The sequence below is a fragment of the Rhamphochromis longiceps genome, linkage group LG5 (assembly GCF_057381845.1).
Source record: "Rhamphochromis longiceps isolate RC_006_pf linkage group LG5, R_longiceps_female_GT1.1, whole genome shotgun sequence".
Lineage (NCBI taxonomy): Eukaryota > Metazoa > Chordata > Actinopteri > Cichliformes > Cichlidae > Rhamphochromis > Rhamphochromis longiceps.
The window spans coordinates 33,193,679-33,218,930 of record NC_140561.1 but is presented as its reverse complement, the minus strand read 5'-3'; the positions used below and the strand labels follow the sequence as shown (position 1 = coordinate 33,218,930).

Here is a 25,252-nt window from a genome sequence, read left to right as displayed (position 1 = left end):
CCTCTTCAAAGCTGCTCTCACTTCGTCCTTACCTCTGCACTTCCTTCCTAACTTTCTTCCAACTGTCTCCCTCTTGCTGTCATTTTCTACATTCATTCATCTTCTACATCTTCATATTCATCTTCATCTTCGACATTGTCTACATTCAAAGTACTGGTTCCAACATCTCTAAACACTCTCTCTACTTGTTACATTTCCCTTTTTGTCCTTGATCACCCTAACCTGCTGCACATCCTTTCCAGCTCAGTCTCTCTACCAAGTCAATCAATACAAGTCTTTTTTCCTTCCTTAATATCTATCCTCACATACGACTTTTCCTTTGCCACTTCTCTCTTTGCCATATGCCTAGCCTCTCAGTGCTCCTATCTACTTTCTTCAACTTTTCTGACTGTCCCACATTTTCTTTGCTAACCACTCTCTTTCTTTTCTGCACTTTCTCATTCTACCACCGAGTCTGTTGAACCCACCAAACACCTTCTTGACCTCAGCACTACACTTTCCTGGTCATCTGACAAATCTTCCTTACCCACCAGAGCCTGTCTCAACTCCTTCCTGGACTCAACTTTCTTCCTTCTTCAGCTTCCAGCATTTAATCCAGTTTACCCATGTGAAGCTTCCTCCACTCTTTAATGTCACCTTATGTTCCTCCCTCTTATTGTTGTACGTGTTCACCACAACTATTTCCATCATCTTTCCTACTGCATTTCTCTCCTCTCTTAACACCATAGCTACCCAACACCTCTTCATCACCTTTGTTCCCTTCAACTACATGTTCATTGAGGTCTGCACCAATCACCAATCTCTCCTCCTGGGGACACTCTCTACCACTTCATTTAACTTACTCCAGAATTTCTCTTCAAACTGACATCCAACCTGTGGGGCATAGGCACTGAGAACATTCAACATTCGATTTCCAGCTTCAAATTCATGATCCTGTCTGACACTTTCTTCACTTCCACAACACTATTTATTCAAGATTACCTCATTAGCCCCATTTCTCCTATGATAAAAAAAAAGCTTGAATCCACTCCCAATGCTCCTGGCCTTGCTTCCCTTCCACCTGGTCTTCTGCACACAATATATCTACCTTTCTCCTCTTTGTCGTATCACCCAGCTCTCTCCAATTCCCATTCATAGAACCAGTGCTGCTACTTTGGCTAAATCAGAGTTTAGATAAAACCTTTAGCCATCCATATCTGCTTTTTCAGACATATTATATAATATATAGCAGATATAGACTGAGTTGATATGAATTAAGTGTTATATAGCATTTAAAAGTATTTCCAATTGTGTCCAATTACTTTTTATTTCCTATAAATGACTTTAAGATGCTGGTTGTCTCTATAACATTTCACTTTGCTTTTTTTTGCGCAGAGGAAATTACTGAGCAATAGAAGAATAGCTTTAACTCCCAGACTCCAACAGGCAATTAAAAGTAAAAGTGAAAGGGCTGGCAGCATACTGTGACCTTAGAATAATCCCGTAAGAGAGAAGTGCAAAGTAAAAAGATATTTTAAGTAATGGCAAGAAGTGGAAAGGACCTTTAAATCTTTTTTTTTTTTTTTTTTGGCCAGCTTTAGAAATGTAGGATTTGATGTAGAGATTATATTGACACTACCATCTTGACACTACCATAGAAGCATCATAGCAGTTTTCTCTCAGAGAGAATCTATCTGACTGTACGGTTTCTATGCTGTACTTAAACACAAACACTGTTTAAAAATAATTAATAAAGCGTATCTGTGCTGTAAAGTTGAACTAAGAAAGCAAATCCAGAGAGCATTTTGACTGTACACCATCATCTCTTTCTTTTTAACATGTAACACATGCAGCAAGGGGAGAAGGTACTTAATCCACTCTCAGAGGCTGTTGAGGGGGTGGCACCTCCTGAAAGAGCTCAAAGAGCACCGAGGCCTCTGCTGTAATTACAACACGATATAAAGGTGCATTGGAAACGTGGTGACAGCTGTTGCTGGCTCGGCTCCTTGAGGCGGACCGCAGCCACAGCAGTGTAGACGGTCACCTTCTAACCGCTCATCAGATGAAGTGCTCCTGAAAAAAAACGTCTTTCATCTCTGACCGTCTTTCATTGCCTTTTATTTTTCCCTCTTTTATCCACCGTGTTTTGTCTGATGGAACCATTTGTTCGTGTTTCCTTCAGGCTCTTTGCATGCTCAGAAACACCCCCCCACACACACTCTGTTAGATAGGTTCTTTGGTTCACCCTGCCAGGGGTAGGAAACTGAGATCCTGAAAGCAGTGTATGTGCCACACTGAGAGAGTCATTCAGGCAGCTGAAAAAGACCCCAATCTGGATTTAATAGACAGAAAAACAAAGTAGTCTCATTCTGCAGTGTGAGAGATCATGATTCACTTTGGGTTACTTGAGGGAACAGCAGCCTATCTACTCACTGATAAGTGTAAGGCATTAATTTAAATAAACAGTTTAATGGGACTTTCAAAGTCAGTACTCAGGGAGAAAAAAAACAACTGTTTAATGAAGTAATTTAGATTTTAAAAAGCACTTTTTTTCCTTCTTCCCACCCAGTTTGATAAAGCAGAGAGCTGCAATTTAAATAATGCTGATCACCATCAAGATATTGCTGGCTGAAATGACGACGTCATATGATGACAGCAGTAAATCCCTGGCTGAGGTCAGATTCAACACGACGGCTGGTTCAGAAACACAGGGTTTTAATCTTCTGAATCCCCTTTGCTCCATATCGAGGTATTATGCAAGCTAACCTGGGGTCAGATAATTAAGATGGAGGAGATAAGCCTGCTCCATCAGGTCCAAAATGTTCCCCGGGTATGTAGAAGTGCAGCTGGTACACCTGCTGTGGCTGTAAGGCTAATCCCTCCCTCCTCCATTAAACACCCCTTTTCCTCTTGTGCGACAGACAATAAAATCTGGTGGGCATGCAGTTTCTGCTGTCCCAAATAGCGCTATTTAGGAGGGATCACACTGTCCAGTAACCACTTCCTGGCTTTATATTCATCCTGCCAGCTGTTGATAATGGCAAACTCCATGGAGTACAATAACTGTGTTATATTAAACTCAACAAATCATGTGACTACATACAGTAATTTTGTGCTTTTAAATCCCTGGGCTATGATGAGAGTATGGGATTGTGAGAGAAGATAAAGTGAGTGGACTTACATGTTATACAGGACGCACCAGCCACAGTGGGGGTCACCAGAGCTCAGACACTCAGCACATGTACTGTACTGCTCACAGGCCTCCACAGGAACTTGAGCCACCTAAACAAGAGGAACAGTTTAACAGCTCAAGAAAATTAAAAAACAATGCTATAAATTCTAGTGCTGTCTTGTTGCAATATTTTTAACATCTTTTTTAATCTATAGCAAATCTGTAAAGAGTCTTGAATCCAGTAGGAGCCCTATATTGTTCATGAACATATTGTCCAATTTAGATTACAATCAATTTTACATTATTAAGATAAATGTGGTACATTTGTGCCCACACTGTGTAATCTTCAGTGGACATCCAGACAGGAAACATGGAAAAATGGTGAAGCAAAAATAACATGCATGCATTATTAGCTTTCTGATCTGAACCCGGAAATATCTGTAAGTGTCCCAAACCACCAGGCCACCTGGACACCCAAAATAGTCATACAGAAATATGCAAACATTGGTCTTATACAAACTATCCTCTGAAACTTCTTATAGATGTGGCTACCGAAATTTGCTTAGAGGTGCCACATATATTATTTTATCATCATATTTCACACAAAGTGGGACATCTAAATAAAATACTAATAAAGTAATTCAAAAGCACTGACCAATAAGCCAGAATACTGACATATGACACGCCTAAACTGGGTAGACAGTGTATTAAATAGAATTTTATCCAAAAGCCATCAACCTGTGCATCAATTATACTGATGTCATGGAGTGGAAATAAGGCCAACAAAGGCATGCAAATAAAACACTGATGAAATAATAAGCAGCTGATGATGAGTGAGCAAAGCCCATTTCATCATTTTGCCTATTTTGCACTATAAGGAAGCCTCGTCAGAGCTCGCACTGAAATATCCCAAAGGAAAACAACCCGTTTTTTCTCTTTCTAGCTGCAGACACAAATTTGCAGTATGCAGTACTGTGGGTTTACCCACATGAAGAATTGCTAGATTTTTTTGTCAGAAATGACTTGAAATGACACCAAAATCTGAGAAGCAGTTTTGCAGCAATCTTCATATTTAACTTTTTTTATAACCTTTGATAAAGGATTTTCTTACACACCAATAAAGTATATTACACTGTAGCCACATTATATAGGTCTGTACTATTTTCCACATCTGCGCAGACAGAAACGCATTCTAACAGACAGCCACATTCTCTACTTCTAGCACCACTTCCATGCATGAATGTCTGGCAAAGCATAAGCTCTCCATTAGCTGCTGTTGCGTTTGCACCACCCCTGCATACAAAACCAGTTAGCCCAGCTATTTTATACTTTGTTATTATTCTGGGTCTGGACATATGATGCAAGCAAATTCCTGATGTAAGCAATCACAAATGAAGAGTGGATTATGGATTAGAGTGTCTCCGGTGCTCTTGATAGCATAAGTGTGTGCTCTCTCAGGTCTGTGTTGGCAAAATGGATTATCTGCTGCTCCCTTCGAAATAACTTTCTCCCTTTTTTCCAGCAGTTCAGAATCCCTTCGGTGCATTCCATTAACAAAATTATTTTGCAGCACGGGTGGAGCTGAGGGCTCTAAGTACATATCTGACGCAGTAGAAATAATCCATGAATTGTTGTAGACTGAGGCTCATCTAAGTTAACAAAGTTGGTCTGCGGTGGGGGAGAGCTATGGATCTTCTGTTTTCTACTGTCTGTTCTGAGAATCAGATGTGAAGCCTGCACCGCAGAATCAGGGTTGATTCCTTTAGTGGAACTGATCTGAGCACGGTCTTACTGAGTTGAATCCAAATAAGCTCAAACAATATGTCCTGAGTGTGTGTGTGTGTGTGTGTGTGTGTGTGTGTGTGTGTGTGTGTGTGTGTGTGTGTGTGTGTGTGTGTGTGTGTGTGTGTGTGTGTGTAAACACAAACACACATAATAAACTGTGTGTGCATGTATAAACAGGAATATTTGAGATGCAGGCACAAAGGTAAGTTACAACACAACAACGGTCACTGGATCAATTACACTATTACAGTTACATGATATGCATCCATTCAGAAGGTCTCCAGTACACCACCCTTCATGTTGTGTTGTGCCTAATAAAATGATAAGTATAGCAAGCCTCAGAAATATCAGTTGCATAAAGTCCACTTTGATGGTCATAACAATACAACAAAATATTATGTCATTCAAGATCACTTTGTGGTGACCCTCCTGTCACTTTGTCTTTTTAGGTCATGTGTCCCATGGGTGGAGTTGTGAAAGGCCCAGCCAGCTGGCTGACACCAGGGTTAGGGTTTGACAATTTGATGGCAAGCATAAAAGGAAAAACGCTACACAATTGACTTACTAATTTACATGTTAAATACATACATACAAGTGAAAATCACACGTTTTGTTGCACACTTAAGCCACTCATAACAACTTGACATAAAATAGAAAATCAAAGATACTAATTGGAACACCTTACTCAACATTTCATAGTTTTCAAATGTATCTAGATAAATCTGGTACAATATGTTGAAACTGCATTAGTAAAAATCTGTTTGGGTGAAAAGTTGCCATGAACAGGAAAGGCAACAACCATATTTCACTATAAATAGGCAGTTGTGTAAAACAAACAACAGAATTCAAAGAAGCACAGATGACTTGCAAAAACAATGGCTGCAGTTACATCTTTAATTCGTTTCCACGCTTGGTTGTCAATTTACTTATAATGATTTGTATGTCTGGCAATTTTATCTTCAGTGCCAACAAACAACAGCAGCAATGCCACTAAGCTTTGTAATGTGTAGACGGCACTAAAACATGTAGATTTGCATCTGCAAAACTCTGCATAGAGCTAATCACACGCTGTACCATAACAGCGAGCGGTATGTGCATCTGACTGAGCAAAACAGAATGCTGCAGACTCTTATAGAAGCAGCTTATTAATCACAAAGTACCCACAACCTAAAGCATACTCTGCTTACACTCTATTTGACTCTAAATGGGACTAACGTTTCTTAAGAGTACACAATGAGTCACCAGGAGTCATTATCCCAAAGACTTTTATGGAATCTGAGATCTTTATGTAGTAGTCATCCTTTGCTGGTCATTAAAAAGAATCCAGGTTTGGAGACACTTCTCAGATTGGCGGGTATACCCATGTTTAATTTATCATCTAAAGCACCAACACAGAAACAACACAGCTCCATGATGAAGCTATTTCTCTGTAACCATTGGTTAGAACAAACCCATCTTCACACTCTTCTTTCATTTTGAGCTCAGCTGCACACCCCTAATATTTTGAATGGTTGTGGCTCTATTGCATTGACAAAATCGATCTAAAGTTATCCCAGACTGACACATGTAGTAACATCTACAGAAGTACTGGAAAATGATCTTTGTGTAGTTCTTGCTACAGTAGTTTCAAGGAGTATATTTTACCATAAAAACGCACAGACACAAGACCAGCCATGGTATTGCTGCGAGTGAAAGCACAAGCTAATGCTGTTGTTTATTTAAATATTCATATTTTTTGTAGTGACCTGAACACACACAGATAAACAGAATGAGGCAGTCCAAGGGGAAATCAAGACATAGTCACTGGTTCCGAATTGGCTAAACGGGGAGCTGAAACATGAGGGTGAAATTCAGATATTTTTAGTTATAAAAAATAAGCTGGAAAATTACGAGAAGCGAGCACTGGTGGAGATCACCGACCGCAACAACATAAGAATATGTATTTCCACACCAGTAAATTTGTATGGGATTTGAATTTTCTTTGTTACAGAATACTGAATACATCTCAAGTAGATACCTGTTCATCTTGGAATATGGCTAAGAAAGGAAAATTTGTGCAATGTTCATATGACAACATACTGTATATGTGTGTCCTTTATAATGTATCTTGTGTTTGTAAATTGTGTTTGCTTAAATTAAGCACAATTTCTCAGTGGATGTTCAGTGTGCTGTAGATCCTCATGAATCATTCATAACTAGACGGAGTTTTAGTATTTCTCATCAAGCTTTTGTTTGCCTTGTGTTTTTTCGTGGTATTTCCTCATTTCAAGCAATCACAGAAAACCAATAAATATGCCCCTTTTCCCCAGAGGCAAAATCTCATTCTGACTGCTTTTGAGCGTTGTACCGTGGTAGAATCGGCTGATGATCACATCCACTTTTCTAGCTTTGGGAAAATCTTTATCGTCTCGCAACATCTGGGATGGCCTTACACTAATGCTCGACCTTATTATCTGACCAATTCACTATCTCTGTAACACTTTCATCCGGATTTATTGGAACTTTACGAATGCTGTCAGATGAACATTCAGGCTTTTAGACCTCTGTGATGCTGTCATCCTATATCCTCAGTCTGATTTGGAAAAATCCACAGCCATCACATGACTACATGATTGCATTGCATTTCAACGAATATCCAACACCTTTCCAGTGTTTTACAGTATGACTATAGCTGTTTCAAAAATTGTGCTACATTAAATCATAAATATAAAAATATTAATATATGTGGTGCAAAAATTTCAAAAGATGGGGTGGCTGTGGCTCAGGTCGTAGAGCAGATCAGCTACTGATCGGAAGGTTGGTGGTTCGATTCCTGGCTCCCCCAGTCCGCATGCCAAATATCCTTGGGCAAGATACTAACCTCAAATAACCCTCCGATGCGTTCATCGGAGTGTGAATGTGTGTGAATGTTTATTAGTTGCACTTGAGTTTAGAAGTGAATAATAAGAATCAGTCCATTTACCATTTCAGGATATGAAAAAAATAAAGTCTGTATTAACATTGTAATGCAGATTTCTGTTAAATTTAATTTCTTCACTTTATCGGCTGTAAACACTTAAAACATGTTACGTTAGTTTAAGCGAACACCTTTAGAGAGAGGTTTCTGTTTGAAACTCTCTTGGCCTTTTCAGCACCCTGGCTGCAGTGATTTCACAACAGAATAATTTTGTAACTCAAAAGGTACTCTGTAGTTGTCGGGCTGTATATTTAGATGACAGAGTACCTCTGCTTAATTAAGAATAATACGATTTCATAATAATGCAATAAACAAATGAGGTTACAGATTAGTGAGAGGCTGATTTTGTCAGAAGTAGTACTAAATCACCAGCACAGCACATTCACTTCGCAAGACACGGCTCCTACCAGCCCGTGTTAACAGTACAGCAACACCTGAGTTCATTAGTGGATAAGTGCTGATAAACGACTGCAAACTCCGGAAGTGTTACAGTAGTATGAATGCAAACTAAACCAAAAGGAAAGAAAATAAGGATAACATAAATATAAACAATCTTAGATCCATATTTCATTTTTAAATTGCAATTACAACATCTGTCTACAAACAGAAAAAGATGCACCATGTGGCTGCTGATGAATATTCATGCAGTTTAGAAACAATTCAAATGAACACGTTTGGATCATGATAGGTGTGTTGGTAAAGGCGGGCTTCAGCCCATCTGAGTTTAGGGGGAAGGTCCCACAAAATAGGCTGGGAAACGCTGGTACACTGTACTCTCACATACAGGTAAGGGTTAATAAATAGGCACAGGTAAACAAAGAAATGGTTGGGTTGGATTTCAAGCAATGATTTTACATTTCACAGAGTGGCACTTTGAAAGATTGCTCTGGAAAAACCCTGCAGCACTTCTCTCCCCCCCCCTTCTTCTTTTAGGTTTAAAGCCTTAGCCATGACTTCACAGACTGAAGAGTGACATTCAGTGAGGTTTTAGTGTGTTTGGATTCTGAGCATTTCTATTCTTAGAATTGATCAAACTAAAGGCATACAGTGAGAAAAAAGATTAACTGCTGTTTTTTTTCCATATCAATAATGGCTTCCAAGGGGTGTTTTGGTGAAGACACAAAAACACACACATACACACACATACACACGATCCTCACTCCTCATCATCATGCTAACCCTGCATGTTTCACCCGGCAGGAGACAGAGGGGCTCATTGTTATTCCACAAGGGTCGGCTGATCTCAGCCAAATCTGTCTGTGCTTCGCTCCTCATTCCACATCATTTCTGTATTGTTTGGCTCCCAGGAATCTGAAAATCTCTCATCTCTGGGATCTACTGGAAATGTGGGAAATCTGCGAGTGAAGCCCTCTCCCTGGGGGATTCCTTACCCATGATACGGGGAAGTCTAAAGGGAAAGCTGAGCAAAGATGGAGGAGGAGACAGAAAGCAGAAGGCTTTACTCTGTTTCAAGCTCCTGGAGGCTACAAAGCCAAAGCTGTTCTAATATTGAGAGAAAATGCCAGGCGAAGCAGGGTTTGGTTATTGCTCTGTTACTGTGCGTCACTGAAGGCGGAGTGAGGAGAATAGCTGGCTATCTCCTTGAAGGAAGCATGTGTCTCTCCTTGAACGACCAGAGCTCATCAATAAGTTATGCCCTGTCTCTTCCAGTCTATCACACAGAAGGAAGAGCTGCCTTGATTTGTTTTAGAAGACGGCACCCAACACAAGACTGTCTCTATTCTTCCTCAAATGACATTATGTGTTGTCTTAAACTTGACGCTTTTATAGATTTCCAGACTGTTTTTCAGGCTCTCAGGAAAGAGTCAGAGCCACTCTGATGTAACTGACACAACTGCAATTGTCCCACTGCCCTTTGGCTTTCTGTCCTGTGACTCTGGCTCAATAAATTCCAGCAGTCAGAAGACAACCGAGAGCAGTGGTAGAGACTTTTTTTTTCTTTTTTTGGCTGCACTGAAACCTAATCCCATTTCACAGTGGCATGCCAGCGCGCCAAAATAATCACTTGATGGGAGTTGAAAGTGATTACCACTGTTCACTCTTATCTCCAATGAGTGCAGAGAATATCGTCCAACAACAACGACAACAACTGCTCGCCTCTGTGATGCTGGGCCAAGTGAGGAGCAGATGAGGTGGAATACAGCCACACAGAAAAAAAAAAAGCCGACACTGGTTTTGTAAGGGATGTGTGTGCGTGTGTGTGTGTTACGTACAAAAGATGCATGCGCTGTAAGTCGATTCGCATGGATAAGTAATTGGAGCAGTGGTCCATCCTCTTACACACAGTCTGCATATTTAACAATCTCTTCTGTAGACGTACAGTTCATGAATGTAAGGGAATTATTGTTTTAAGGATAAGTCATAATCCTCTGCTTCAATTCCAAATAAACAGTATTAATTTATAATTTAGCATAGCTTAATGTTTTTGATTTGAAACCGTTTTACTTCTGATTCCAAAGCTCCATGCAGAAATACTAATCTTAACAGAATGTGCAGAACATTTCTTTTTGCAACAGCCTAAAAAAACAAGGATTATTTATTTGTTTTGGCCCTCAATCCAAATCTAATCATCATTATTAATATGTTTGTTCAAAACCGCTTCCACTAACCGATTTCCAAAAATACTTCCATACTGTATGTTTCTTGTCAACTAAAACTCTAAATTTCATGCTACACATCTTGTGTTTAACTGAAGGACATGTCAACATGCCGAACACTCGCTATCATAGGGGCTTGAACCAGTGGGCTTCCAGCTGAAGGACAGCCTCATCTGTTGCCGCATCATCCTGCTTTTCCAATGGTTCTCTTGACAGCAGCACCAACATGAGGGTTTTTCCTCACCTGCTTGCCAGACATGACATAGAGAGAGTTCCTGTCCAGGGAGAAGGCCATGTCCCTGAGGATGGGACTGCTATCCTTCATCACAGTCACTGTCTCATACAGCACTCCTCCTTCCAGAGGGCTGTCCACCCTGACCTGCAGAGGCATAGACAAACACAGAGATGAAGAGACAGTGACTGAATGGTTACTGTACATTTGTAGAATTAGGACTCTTCTCTGTAAGATTTTGTATGCTTTCTATGTTTTGTTAAAAGAAAACTAAATAGCAGCTTTATATGAAATATGCACGGATGGCTTTTGCTTTCAGTTTTATGATCACCCACTGTTATGTGTAAAGTTTGGTATGTTTTTCCACTTTAACTTGTAACACTAAAGGAAACCATTCTTGGCTCCATTTGGTGCACAGCAGTGTAACGACTTCAATAAAATGTGAAGCAATAACCATCAATGCATTTCTCCAGAGTATACAACTGTAATGAAGGTCCATACAAACTATACAAGCCAGTAACGCTTTATTCTTCGTTAATGGCTAATCGGTTGTAAATAAATGCTCCTCCCTTCCAGCGGTCCATTAGAACATCAGCTCATTATCTAAAAAGGCACTTATGTGAGACAAAACAGCTTGTTAACTTGTAAATGAAAAAGAGCAACTTGAAATTAAATGCAAAGGAAATGTTTAACTAGTAGGTACTGTAAATGAGGAGATCAAAAACAATTTAATCTCTGTTAATTCAGTACAGCGATGTCTTCAAAGAGGAGCAATTCATCAATTCATCAGTTGTTACATTAAAGAGCTGTGTCTACTTAGAAAGCAAGCTGAAGGATTTTTTTCCGGGTTTAATGGTGTTCAAACACCATTAAATACCAAACAAACTTAACCTGAGAGATCTGAGAGATTAGTCAACCTGCTAAGCTGTAGATCAGGAATTAACTTCAGTACATAATAGAGATGACACGATATCACTTTTTTATGTCCGATACCAATATCATAAATTTGGATATCGGTCGATACCGATATGAATCGGATATAGTGTGTTTTTTAATCAATAAAACTGTTTTTTTTAATATTTTGCTGCTTTTTGTATAAGTTCATACTCAAGTTAAAAAAAACAACAAAAACCCCCCCCACTAAAGCTAGTCTGTTATACCTGTATGCAAAAGATACACCCAAAACATTTCATAGTTCAGCAATACTGATCAATCTAATAAACTTAAACCTACTCCATCCACCTTATTCTGGTATTTTAAAGAGTAAGCAACCTAACTAATAGGGCTCTAAAACTCCCAGCAAAAAAAATAAAAAATAAGGAACCACCCTCCACCTCATGATGCTTAAATGACGTAATCAACTTCAATTTGATGCAGTGTGTGAAAAAAATGCCCAGAAATAAATTATTTTTCAAGAATAATTAAATAGATTCAACATCTTTCTTCAACAGAATTGCAGACTGCACAGATACCTTCCCAAAGGAAAAAGTAGCATAGCTTACTAGGGTATATTAGACTTAATAGTTACTATATACACTAATGGACTTCTATACATTTTACATCAGATTAAAACTTTGGGTGTAAGATTCGGATAATTATTTATTAAAAGCTAGACAATTTAAATGAGAATAAGTAAGAAATGTATGTTTTTGTGCCCCCTTTTCCCTGTTCATGCCCTATCGGCCCCCCTGGCTAAACTTTGCTAGATCCGCCCCTGCACAGTTACCAGCCGTCAGCTGCATAGAAAAAGATCCTGCTGTAGAAAGTAATATTAAATAAATTCTAACAACAGCTTATCAAGGTTAAACGTGCTGCTGTTGTTCAGCCGCTGGTTTCCTCTTTCTGGTGCAAAGTGGGAGATAAACAAGCAAGAGAGACGGACAGAAAAGCCGATCAGCAGATCATTGATCAGTTTCATGATTGAAGTAGCAGCAGGAGACGGAGGGGGAGAGAAGAGGCAGTCGCTCCATATATCGGTTGTTAAGCTTAACCTTCCTGCCTTCTTGGGACCTTTTTGTGCCACTGCTATGTGTTAAATGGCTGCCATTTCCACTGTGTTCAGTGGAATATAACCAAACTTGCCACAGGATAGTTTTTACCTGTCAATGTTAATATTCCAGTGTGAATTCCTTAAATCAGCCTAAAATGGCTGAGCAGCAGAAATCCCCACACCCATCACCCTGGGGACCATTTTCTGCCCATTGACTTCCATTATAAACGCTATTTTTCAACCCCAAATTATCATCATATGATTTTATTTTTTCTTCTTTTCTTGGATGTCAATGAAGACTCAGGGCCTTGAAGTTTTAATTTTTAAATTGCAAAAAAAATGCAAAAAAAATAATGGCAGGTCAAAATGTATGTTGGTGCCAATCTTTGGTCCATCTAAAGGCCTACTTATAATGACAATCACATATTACTTCAACTGGTTTTTTGTGGAAATATTTAGTTTCGTTTTTTGGTTTTTGGGGCTTATAACACAGGGCGCTCATGTAATAACACTGGGATTTGAAGGGTTAAAACAATGAAAATATAATTAAAACTTTACATGAATATTTCAGGGAGAAGTAGTTTTACAAGGTTGGCTAATTTAAAGTGGAATAAAATATGGATATATGGTCTTTTTATGGCGTGGCTGAGAATGGTCCCTAGGGTGATGGGTGTGAGTTTTTTAAAGGATGGCAGGAGGGTTAAGGCTGGAATGCTTTACAAACATTCAGAGATGAACTTACACATTTGCTTTACTTCTCTCTGGGATAACTTCCTCGGAGATAAAATGCCAGATGCTACAAATACACACAGCCGCTCTATCACGTGACGCATACTGCTGCAACGTGCTACGTTATGAGCCGAGTTAGGCCTGTTGCAAGTTTTGTGAGGTGTTTTTTTGATATTTAATGGATCGGATTACAGTTTTTATTTCTCTCCGATATCCGATCCAGTAATTTACGTCAGTATCAGACCGATACTGATACGTAATATCGGATCGGTCCATCTCTAGTAACGGTTGATTTTATAGTTCTATATGCTATATTCTATCCCATGTTCCAAAAACATGTTTAAGTAGGCTTTAGTTGAAAGCACCTTTCAAGTTGCTTGGCTACTAATGCCAGTTCTTGCAGGCTTTATAATAAGCTAACATTTGGCACCAAACATCACAGCTGTGGATTTCACCGAGATGAAATTGATGTCGATCTTCTTATCTAGCTCTCAGACAGCAAGTAAGCAAATTCAAAAATGTCTGTCTCACAGCTTAGTCACAGTTTGTTTTTCCCTCAACAGTTACCTCTGATTTCCCAATGTGTGTTTGAAAGCTTACACAATAAATTAGGTGTGGGTATTTGAAATGGAGAGTCTGTGGTTGCTTTACATTTTATTTCATTCTCCTTCATTTACATTCCTGACTTGTGGCGCTTTGCAATAGTTTTGCTAGCGTGTTCACCCAGTGCCACCAAGACAAGGTACATTTATAGCCTGTGGTGAGACTGAGGGGAAGAAAAGGGAAAGACAGATTAGCTGCTTCTCATTCAGTAGTCCAACTGGTTATTGCGCCTCTGACCCACATTCACCCCTGAGGTTAAAGCAGTGACGCATCTGAGTTTTGAAACGTGTTTAGCAAGTTCAGCCTTAATTTGACTTTGGAGTGACTTTCAGAGAGAAATCTTTTGGGGCTCATTAAATGCAGGCATAGAAAACGAATGCCCACCGGTGAAGCGGTTTCGATTCTCCTCTCCCACCTCTACCAACAAACAAGGTGTGCTGCTTCGGTAAAGCAAATAAATAAGCAGGTCTGTCTTTGTGAAAAGTGGCTCACTGATATGGAAGTTGTCAATCTTAAGAAGAGCTTTTAGCTTAAAAAGCCATTGTTATTCTCAGTATAACTAGATGTTAGTGATATATTGAAAGTGTTCATTTTTCATCATTTTGTCGCAAAGACAGAAATTGTTTGTCTTTCTCCTTAGTGCTGTCCTTCAATTTTATATTTCACAAAAATACCTTTATTTGCACTCACAATGCCCTTTTTTGTAATGCTGGTGAAGGAATGATGTGCATTGCATCACTAAAGTGATGCTAACTTGACAAGTGAAATAGAAGTCAGAAATGTGAAACAAGAGTCTGGGAAAAAAACATAGTGGCAAGGGGGAAAAAATCTCATTAGCTATGCAAACCCAGGTGGAAGCCCCATTTAAATTCCAAGGAGACTGGATCATTAAACATGTGATGCAATTACAGTAAAGCTGAATTAATTTCTCAATCATAATAATTAAAATAAATACAAGATAATGAAGAATTGGAGCAGAGAATTGTGGGAGCGGTTTGGAACGTCTGCAGTGTGATTATGACAGACTTCCCAGCATGAATCCCAACACGTGGACTTAGGCGACCTCGCCACCCAAATCAAATCTGACTGCAGAAGATTTTGAATGTGTGCCAAGCTTAGCTTGCACACATGGCAGCAGAGCCTCAGCAGTCTCTCAATGGGGACAGTCAATCAATACAAACTGATTACATGATTGGATCCCCTGGGCACCAAAACTTCATCAATCAATCATGCCTCCACCTTCCAGGCAGCTGTGCCTCTCCAACCGTCAGTTCTGCCATCCAAGAATGAAAAGAGGGTGGAGGGGTGGGGGCATAAATATGTGCTAACGGGTGTGTCTGTTTGTTGGTGTATGCGGCTGGTGGAAGGGGAGAAGCAAAGATTTGTGATTGTCTTCTATGTTAACACCAAAGTTGCAATTACAATAGCAACACAGGATGGCCTCTTAAATCCAGATCATAAGAGGACAGACACTGTCTCTCACCTGTCAGATTGTTAATAACTCAACACCATGCACAAATTATCCTTTAAATAGTTATTTCAAAGACAGATTTAGTTCAGAAATAAGCTTCTTTCTCTCGCTCTCGCTCGCTCACTCTCTGTTTTTGCTCTCTTTCCTTGTCTGCTCGAGCTACTATTCCTCCTCCTCCTCCTCCTCCTTATCCTATTCCTCTTCTCCCGTATCAAAATCCCACACAGTAATGGAGCCAGTTTACATTATTTTTCCCACACTCTTCTTTTCATAAATAGCAGCACAAACAGAAACCAGAGAATGTGAACATTTCTGCGGTGAAACAATGTTTAAGAAAGCCCAGCACAACCGTCTAGAGGTCAGATACCGAGCGGTGTATAATGAGGTTGACCAGGGGCCAGGGATACAGGGATGAACTCGGAAAAAAATACTGACCCATCACGACCGATTTGTGGTGTTTGATTTCAGCGGATTTAAAAGTGGTTTTATCATCTAAAGCAGGCCTGACCAGGCAGAAGCCCTCTGGGAGTACAACAGGTCCTCAATCTCTTCTTAAGCCCTACAGCTTCATAATGAGAGTAAGGTGGGTTTAATTGGTTTTATAATGAGCCTGTTTTTTGGATGTTACACACACATTTGCACACACAAGCATGCAAACAAAATAAATTACACACTTGTACTCGTCTGTTGCCTGCTTTCAATAAATCGGTAGTTTTAAATTGTGTTTATGATTACTTGTTTGATCAATACACAATCTGTTAGACTGCAGAACACACATACATAGTATAAGAATACTTATAGGGCAGCACTTGTATTGAACCATTAACTATTTTTTAATACAGCCCACATAAAATTTAGGTAATTTCTAAAACTCATGTAACCATTCTCCTTGGGGACAGTAAGAATTAACAGTTTTAATATTTTAATGACAAAATTGCCTTCACAATCTGCTGCCCAGTCAAGCATCATTCACTAATTTGACCGATTTTAACAGTTACAGGCTACAAAGCTCAAGGCAGTCTGTATATGTATAGGTATTTTTAGTCTTTAATGGGATAGAGGGAACAACAGCTAATTTCAGACTGACTTCATTTTTACTTCTGTTGCTTTCGTCTCTGGGGACAGACCCTGTGAACAGGTATCGGCTGTGCAGTTACACTTCAGCATTGTGCTAGATTTCAGAGCACCTCAAATGCTTTTTGGTTGTGCTTTGCTCTTTTTTTTCATGTTTAATAGTAGATTTGATCCACCGTGGATGGATCACATGTCTAAATAGGGTTGTGGTAAAGTAGTTAGGGCATTGCTTTAAAGTCAATACCAAGGACTGCATATTTTCCAAAAACCTTAGGAAACCTCTTTTTGTTGAACTTCCTGTGTGGTCTTTGTCATGTAACAGAAGAACTGTACTGTTTTGCCATTGATACCACATGTTCATACAGTATGACCTCAGTATGCCTCGCATTTCATTCTCTCATCCCAGCCTCTCACAGCTGACAAGGATATATATTTAACCCATGAATAATATTTAAGCCAATAACAGCAATATCCTTCCTGCTGCTGAAATTCCCTTGCAGAACCTGTGATGGTTATAAACAACCCAGCTTAGTTTGGCCTCTACAAACAGATATGCAACCTGAGCCCATGGGCTCTTAACGAAAACAGCCTAGCTTTCTAGTGGACGGCTTTGCATCTTAAATGCTAAGCTCCACTCTTATCCTGTGAGAGCCAAAGAAAACAAAAAAAAGACTTCTAAGATGTCGCTTGGTTTGAGCCGTTTTGGCTCCGCTGTAAAGCTGCCAGACCTCGTATGAGTAATACACTCAGTCAAAAGTCTCTCCTGTGTGTATTTACAGATGGGATTGATTTCAGGCAACGATATTAAAGCAGAGGAAGTACACTCATAAATGTCTAAAACGACCTGTTTTCTCCTGAAAATGGAGAAACATTGTAAAGCAGATGATTCTTATGTTTATGCACTGACCAGCCAAACTTGAGAAAGAAATTCTGTCCATATATAGCCAACCAAGCTGTGCCCAGTTAACCTAAACATATGGATGATGACCCAGGAGGCAAAGAGCAGTCTGTTCAGTAAATCATTCCCAATCTGCCACTCTGACAAGGTTTGTCCCTGAAGACCAGTTGTCTGACGCACTCTGACCTAGACATGGCAAGTCTGGTATAGCTGTTCTTAAACAAACAGTTTTCTAGTCTTTATGCCACATTATGCCAGAAATCAATATTTCATCCTCCTCCATGCATGTTTTTCATGTAAAACCATTAAGAGTAATAATCAGGACTAACGTTTGCAAGGAAACCACACATAAATCTTCCATTACTCTGAAAACAGGAGCAGAATGATTATATACGCAAGACTAGATCCGAAGTATATGTATTCAGAGTGTAAACAAGACAGATTTTGGCACAGAACTCACAGTGGATGCTCCCTGGCTGACTCCGTATTGTGACACAGGGCATGCAGTAACATAAGGGCCAGACAACTGTCCACCTTTAAGGTTGAGTGGCTGGCATATGGTCCAATTGTAGATGACAGCCAAGGAGAGCGTGCATTGATTAGCCCGCATATCCATCATGGCTCTGTGAATGCTAAAGAGACGAGCTGCAGCAGCTAATGAACACAAAGAGTGTCACTGAGGTGGAGATGTGTATTACAGGACACGACTAATCATTCAGCCATTATGCTAACCACAGTCACAAAGAGGAGCATATTGATCACAGCCACTAGATACGCTGTATGTTGGCAAGTGCATACCTAAAACGCGATTGCCAACTGGGTTGGAAAAGAGGTCATGACATTCAAGTGTGTGTGTGTGTGTGTGAATGCATGTGTGTTTTTGAGATTTATTGTTAAAAGCCTTCCAGTTCCAGCAGCCAAATTTTCAGTTCGCTTTAACCTTCAGCTGCATGGCAAGCTTCCAGGTTTTCATTCCACAATTTCTACAACTTGACCACAGTCTCCGCTCAGTCTGTGCATGTTCACTTCTTTTCTGTCTCCTTGAGGACATGGTTTCCTGTTCTCTGTTTCCTGTCCTCCTCCGTGCAGCCCCCATCCCTCCAATCATTCCCATTGTTTGTCAGGTTCCCATGGCCCATCAACAAAAGCGGTGGGAGGGGGACAGTGGAACAATTCATTGCACCCGTATGGTCTTCATTTTCCTGACCGCAATGCAGTCACAGTCCTGTTTCCATTTGTGTGACCGCACAAGAGAAAGAACAGATATAAAGGAAGAGAGGACAAAGAGTTGGAGGGAAACATAGCTGCTAAATAAAAGCCAGTAAGGAAAAGAAGAAAGATGTACACTTTTCTCTGTTATCACCAAATTGCCTCTCTTAATACTATTTTAGCTGTACTGAGACATTGAATTGCGATCCGCTCTAAAGATTTTTACCCTTAAGGTCTGCGCTCTTAATGCAAGATGAAGATTCTTCTCGGAGTAGCCTCAAACAAATCTATTTTTCCTGCTCTCCTCCCCATTCTTATGATTTCAATCACCACGTCTTCCTTTCTCAGTCCCCTTACAACCGTGACTTTGAAAAGTTCAAGTCATTTATCCATTCACTCTGGGATTTCTTCAGCCAGTCAACTGTCTCAATAAGCTGTAATGAATCCACTATTTGCACATGAGAGTATTTGACTAAGGCTTTATTTGCCGTGAGCTTAACATTTTCAACCATTTCTAGGGAAATACTGCTGCTGAGTAGCTACAGCCGCTGAGGTAATGTGCCGGTCTGTTTTTATTTCGTTCTACACTGCACTCGTAAATGCATCCTTCAAATTATATTTGCCACCACTGAGGCAGTTTTCTTGCAGTGATTGAATAGTAAAGGCATCACTGGCTTGCTCAAGAATAGGGCTGAGGCAGCTGCAGGGATCTAATTTGTGATGCTTGTCAGCCTTGTCTACCTAAGGTAAAGTCCTGTGGCACACACGAATGAGTTAATCATAAAATGTTACTGCACTTTCTCAGTGGCAGTGATGACTTCGCTGATTTCTCCCGGAACATAGAAAAGCACTACATAGGATAAATTTTACAAGAAACTTGGAAGCATCTCATACTGAGTTGCACAATATTTTTAATTTGCTCACTTTGTCAGAAGAGCACATAGTTTCACTCTGTATGGCCTAGTCCCATGGCACAGTCCTTCTGAGCATTAATGTGCTCAGCAGCAACATTTCCTCAGAAAATCAATTCCACTCATCACTTGTTATGTGTTTGAGGCTGCCACAGGGTAAGAAAAGTCATTCTGCAGTGTGTTTTCTGCTTAGGTACTTGCTAGACTATGGTAGCTACGTAAGAGGCAAAAGTTTACAGTCCTTCTGTCTTTCGTACAAAAAGGTCGAGAGAAGTGTTATCCTAAATGTTTTGACCAAGTGAAAAATATGTAATTAAAAAAGGAAAGTTTTCACAGGATTCTGTGTAGTCCACCTTTAGGAGGAATAAGCAGAAGCAATGGTGTTCTGTATAATTCTATCACTCTTATATTGTTGCAGAGGAATTTTGTCCCATTCTGCAGCTTCAGTTCATTGAGGTTGACTGGCATTTGTATATGCACAGCTCTCTTTAGGCCCTGCAAAGCCATTTCAGTTAAGCTGAAGAGTGGACATTGACATCTTGATTCATCTTGACCTCACATTTGACCTTTAGAACACTTTGGTATGCAGAGGCATTTATAGTTGACTCAGTGACTCCAAGGTGCCCAGGGCCTGTCCTTAACATCACTGCAACACTGGTATTTGGTTTTTACCCCACACAGTGTTATTCATTATGGGCCAATATCTTGCAATTTGGCCCTCTCAGTCATTTTTAAGATAAACTTTGGAAGCTTAAACCTGCTGTCATGTTCTTGAATTTGCTGGGACGTCCACTTCTGGGAATATTTTGTGTTAAGACACACCCAAACACTTTAGAAAAGCAGCAAACTAGTAAAACCTTTCAGTTTTACAGAGGTGGTCACATTTGCTGATGATCAGCTAATGAGCTGAAGACAGAAAACTAAACAGCAGTGACGTTTGTAGGGTTACTGAAGTTTGGCTAGCTGGTATATAATGATGTACTACGTGACCGCTAGCGACACAGCTATGTTAGCATAATATAAACAAACTAACTTTTTTTCCACTCGATAAAAGTTAACGTGAGGGTTCTCAGTGGTCAGGGACAAATGTAATCGCATGGCAGGATGCTGTAAAAGGACCAAACTTCAGCCAGGAGAACAACTGAGATAATCCATCCACAATACGAGGTTAGTCATTCATATACTGCTGCATGGGCTGGGCTGTAGTTACATCGTAAGGTTTTAAAAACTGAGCTTAAATAAATGATTAGCGGTAATAAAAGCCGAGGGAGGTCAACAGTGGTCACTGACTTTTTTTAGGAGCTTTTTGAGATTAAATAGAAGAAAATACATAACATTAAACATGTTAACAACACAAAAGCCATATTAAACGCAGACTACTTTAGGCCCGGAAGTAGGATTCGTCACGTCATCACTTAATAATCGGATTGAAACAGTGTGGGTGTACTCAGTTGCCACTGCATACAATCTTATCAAAACTTTCTCTTTTACATGAACGTACAGCATACATAATATACTTTTTGCTTAATTATCATAGTCTGCACTACACAAGCTGTAAAGATTGGATCACAGGACCTATGACTGTGGTGTGTACTACTAGAGCTTGATGCTAGTAGGAATTCCAAATGATAAAAATAATATGAAACAATCTGAAGCATAATCTGCTGCTTTTTAGTCTGGACTTTGTAATAATGAAGTTTTAAAGATCTCGTGTGTGTGTATATCACAAAGTAGAGGACAGAATGTCCATGGTTACTGATGCAGCCTCATCCCACATATTACGGCCATCTGGCGTTATGGTGGTGCTATCAGCAGGTAAAATCTGATGCAGAATTATAAAAAGCTATAAACAGAATGTATGTTGTTAACCCCTTGCATTGAGTGTAGAGGCTACGCTTGAAGCCACTGAGGTGTTCAATGGTGGAGCTGACACAGTGCCACTGTTATGAAAGAAAACTTGTGGTATTGAGAAAGTCCAATAATTCCAGCGTTGTTGTTATCTTGTCAGCTTAAACATTTATTGTTCACCATTGATTGCATTTGCCATTCCACAGTTCATCTTAATGTCCAACATTATCAAACATAAATCACGACAGCACAGCGATCACAAACTGTTTGGTCCTTATGATCAGTGACCCTAATTAAATGTTCCTGCCTTAAATGCAATCACTCACAAACACAAAAAGGGACAACTAGAGGCATGCAAACACGAAAATGGCTCCTACAGTGAGCTTATTTAATCGTCTTAAAGCTGGTTCGGAGACGAGTAATGATTCCATCAACCTAACTGATAACTGTAGACATGCCTGTAAGCAACAATATCACTGTTCAGGATTCTACCAGGGTAAAACACCACTTTTGACTATATACGATTTAACATTAAGCTTTAAACAAGGAAGTCATGTTAGTTTTGTTGATTATCCTGTCAGAGACCTTCTTTATGCACATGGCACATTTAAGATAAGTGCATTCATGAGAGAGAGACATTACTGTTAACACTCCCCACACCCCCAATTGGCCTGCTGGAAGTTTCTTCCTTCTTAAAGGGAGTTTTTCCTTCCCACTGTCGCCAAATGCTTGATCATAGGGGGTCGTTTGATTATTGTGGTTTCTCTGTATTACTGTGGGGTCTTTACTTTACAATATAAAGGGCTTTGAGACAGCTGTGCTTGTGATTTGGTGCTATATAAATGAAATCGAATTAAAATTTGACCTAAACATATGCGAGTGCGTTTAAAAAAATATCCCACCATCAATCAAAGTGTGGCGAAAACCTGATATGACCTCGATTTGTTCAACAAATATATACTGGGAGGTCTGAAAGATCTCTAGGTATGGGAACCTGGTCGTAAAAATTCAGCCTCACTATATCGAGGGTGTGAAACACTGTTAAGGATTGATCACCTTCACCTCACGACTTGACAAAGAAGTGTCTTGTTAACTTTCAAGATTTCAGAACATACTGCCAAGAAAAGCACAATAAAACTAGTTATTCGATCGGTGATAATCATTCATTTCATTCCTTCCATCCTAAGGCTTGCGCTTTAAATCGTTTCTCCACTCTCTCTATTTCCCACGTATGAGTTTTCAGTGTTTCTTTCAGTGTTTGTTTAAATAGACATGAAATCACTGTGTGTAGACTAAAGAGATTCTTTCTTTCTGAAAGCTCAGGGACAGTTTTTATGAAGCTGTTCAGATTTGTTCCAGAGCATCACATGAGCAAAACAGAACCACTGAATTCAGATAAATGTGCGTCATTGTTGCACATAAATTGTTAGAACCTCGGTGTGAGACAGTATTTGTGCCACTGAAAGTTGCATCTACTATTTCTGTACCTCATACCTTGAGACCAGAATGCATTTTAATAAGGATCAGGATGAGATAATCACTTCTATCCGGATTCACCTCATTAGCATACATCCTGCTAAGTGTAAAAGCCCCATTTTGTGTTCAGCCTCGAGTCACCCACAGGGTCATATTACTTCACTAAAATCAACCACCTATGGCTACAAAGCTGCAGCAGATGATGATTGAAACGTCCTATTATAGCTGGAACAGGAGCAGTCTAATTGAGACACATTGATGAGCGCATCCATATGCTGCACGGAGCCTGGATACTAAGATGGTTATCCTGGTGACCTTTCACCCTGGTTACACCCTTTCTGTGGCAGGCTTGACCTTTGCTATGGCCCTGCTGTTGCAGTGATCCACTCATGATATTTATTGTCATGCCCCATTTCCACTGAGACTGTCCATTTGGGGGTGATAGAATAGGATTGGAGAGGTGACCCTGTGCTCCTTAGAGGCTCCTGGGAGTCTGAATCATGCCTGAATCTGCATGTTCTGTCAGCGTAATGGCAAACTCTGGCCTTTAAAGGCTGCACTTAACAGCGGTAACGATGGATTACTACTGCTCACCCAAAACTTAATGCTTACCTCCTGAACAAACACGAAGTCTCCCTTTCTCTCAGTGTTTTATTTTTATTTTTTGCCAGTCTTACTTCCCCTTCATTCTTAATATGTCCTTGTTTTTTTTCCACTTAATATCCCTGCCTTTCTTCCTCCATATCTGTTGCTTCTCCTTTTTCCCCAGTGGTCATCCTTCTTTCTTTGTCTCACATTGCCTGACTGTTTTCTCTTTCTCTCTCTCCTCCACTGTCAGCCCATCTTGTCTTTTTCCCTGATGGCTCATCAAATGAAAGAGCTGCAGTGATGCTATCTGTGCCCCCAGTCTGGACCAGTATGTGTGTGTGCGTTGTGTCAGACAGATTGCTCCTCATAAGACTGAGGCCCCCGGGCTAATGTCACAACAGTCCTCTCACACATTTCCTCAGTCAGCTGCACGCTCTACAACTGTGCAGGAACCAGAGCCTGCAGTCCCAACAAGTCAATTCAGTTAGATCAGAAGAATGAGCTTTATAGGAACTTGATTATAATAACTTGCTACAGTACAAAACATGACAGACAATGAGCTGAATCAACTTTATGAATCCCACAGAAAGGGGTCATCCCGTGGTCTGTGGGACTGGACAAACACATCAATCTTGAAGAATTGAGTAGTTCATACTTGTGTGATTTTTGTCAGTCAATTCAGCAACATATTTAGCGAGCATTTGTGTTTGATTGCTTTTCTTTGCTTGCCTCCCCGCCTGCCTCATCAAGGCAGGTTCAGCTGAATTTCTTTTAGGCTTACCTTGATGAGTAGTTACACATGCAATAGACTGTGAAGGGCTTAGTATACTTGGCCTGCACCAGAGAGTTTTAAAAAATATTTTATAAAAACAAATATTTAACAAGCTTCTCCATTACTCTACCGTAAAATTAAAATTATAAATGAATGATTAATAGAAAGACTTTTTTTGGTATCCGGGCGATTATTTTGAGTCAGTTTCAGATATGAAGATTTGAGTTGTCTTTCAAATCGGGAAGAGCCTCAGAAAGGAGAGACATCCATGGCATCTGAGGAAGAGCCTCAGAAAGGAGAGACATCTAAGGCAAGAAGAGGGGTCCCTATTTGCCTCCAACTCTCTCAACAACACCAACGACCAGGACAAGGGACCACGACCTTCCCCAGTCCCCCAAACCCCTGACAGGCCATCACCCTCCTCCCCCTCCCTTTCTCCCTCCTCCCCACACCTGAAATTCACTGAGGAGATGATGGAGCGGGTCAATGCTGGGCTCAGATCTACCCCCCGTCCCAATCCCTTTTTGTCCCCCATAAACCCCCCACCAGAGCGGCCAAAGGTTCGCCATCGAGCCCCACCCTCAACAGAGCAATCGAAGTCACATTGCCCAGCCTCGCCCCCCTTAGTTCCTCTTCATGCCCTGTCTCCGCAGTCTGATATGTGATATGTGAAGGGTCCGGGCTGTGAGGATTATGGCAGTGATGACTTTTCCCAGGAGAAGCTGGGACCCTGTTTACTAGAAGGTTTTAAAATTTCTGTACTTTTAGGTGACAGGAGACATGTGGCCTGGTCAAAACACAGAGAGCTGCACTCTAAAAGATCTTTAAACATAGTAAACATACCTTGTGTGCCACAGACTGCTCCCAAACATGAGGGGACAAGTAATACCTCTAAAACACTTAAGTTGGTTTTATTAAACATTAGATCTCTAGCTGGGAAA

The 25,252-nt window shown here is 40.2% G+C and overlaps 1 protein-coding gene across 1 annotated transcript in view; it reads right to left on the bottom strand.

Moving 5' to 3' along the window:
• LOC146670402 (plexin-A2-like) overlaps nt 1–25,252 on the bottom strand; it is an 86,472-nt gene that overhangs the window by 35,381 nt on the left and 25,839 nt on the right. Inside the window, exons 4-5 of the mRNA XM_085407294.1 lie at nt 10,755–10,889; nt 3,161–3,261 (exon numbers count right to left, since the gene is read on the bottom strand). Coding sequence (XP_085263420.1) covers nt 3,161–3,261; nt 10,755–10,889 — 236 coding nt within the window. The remainder of the gene's footprint in view (nt 1–3,160; nt 3,262–10,754; nt 10,890–25,252) is intronic.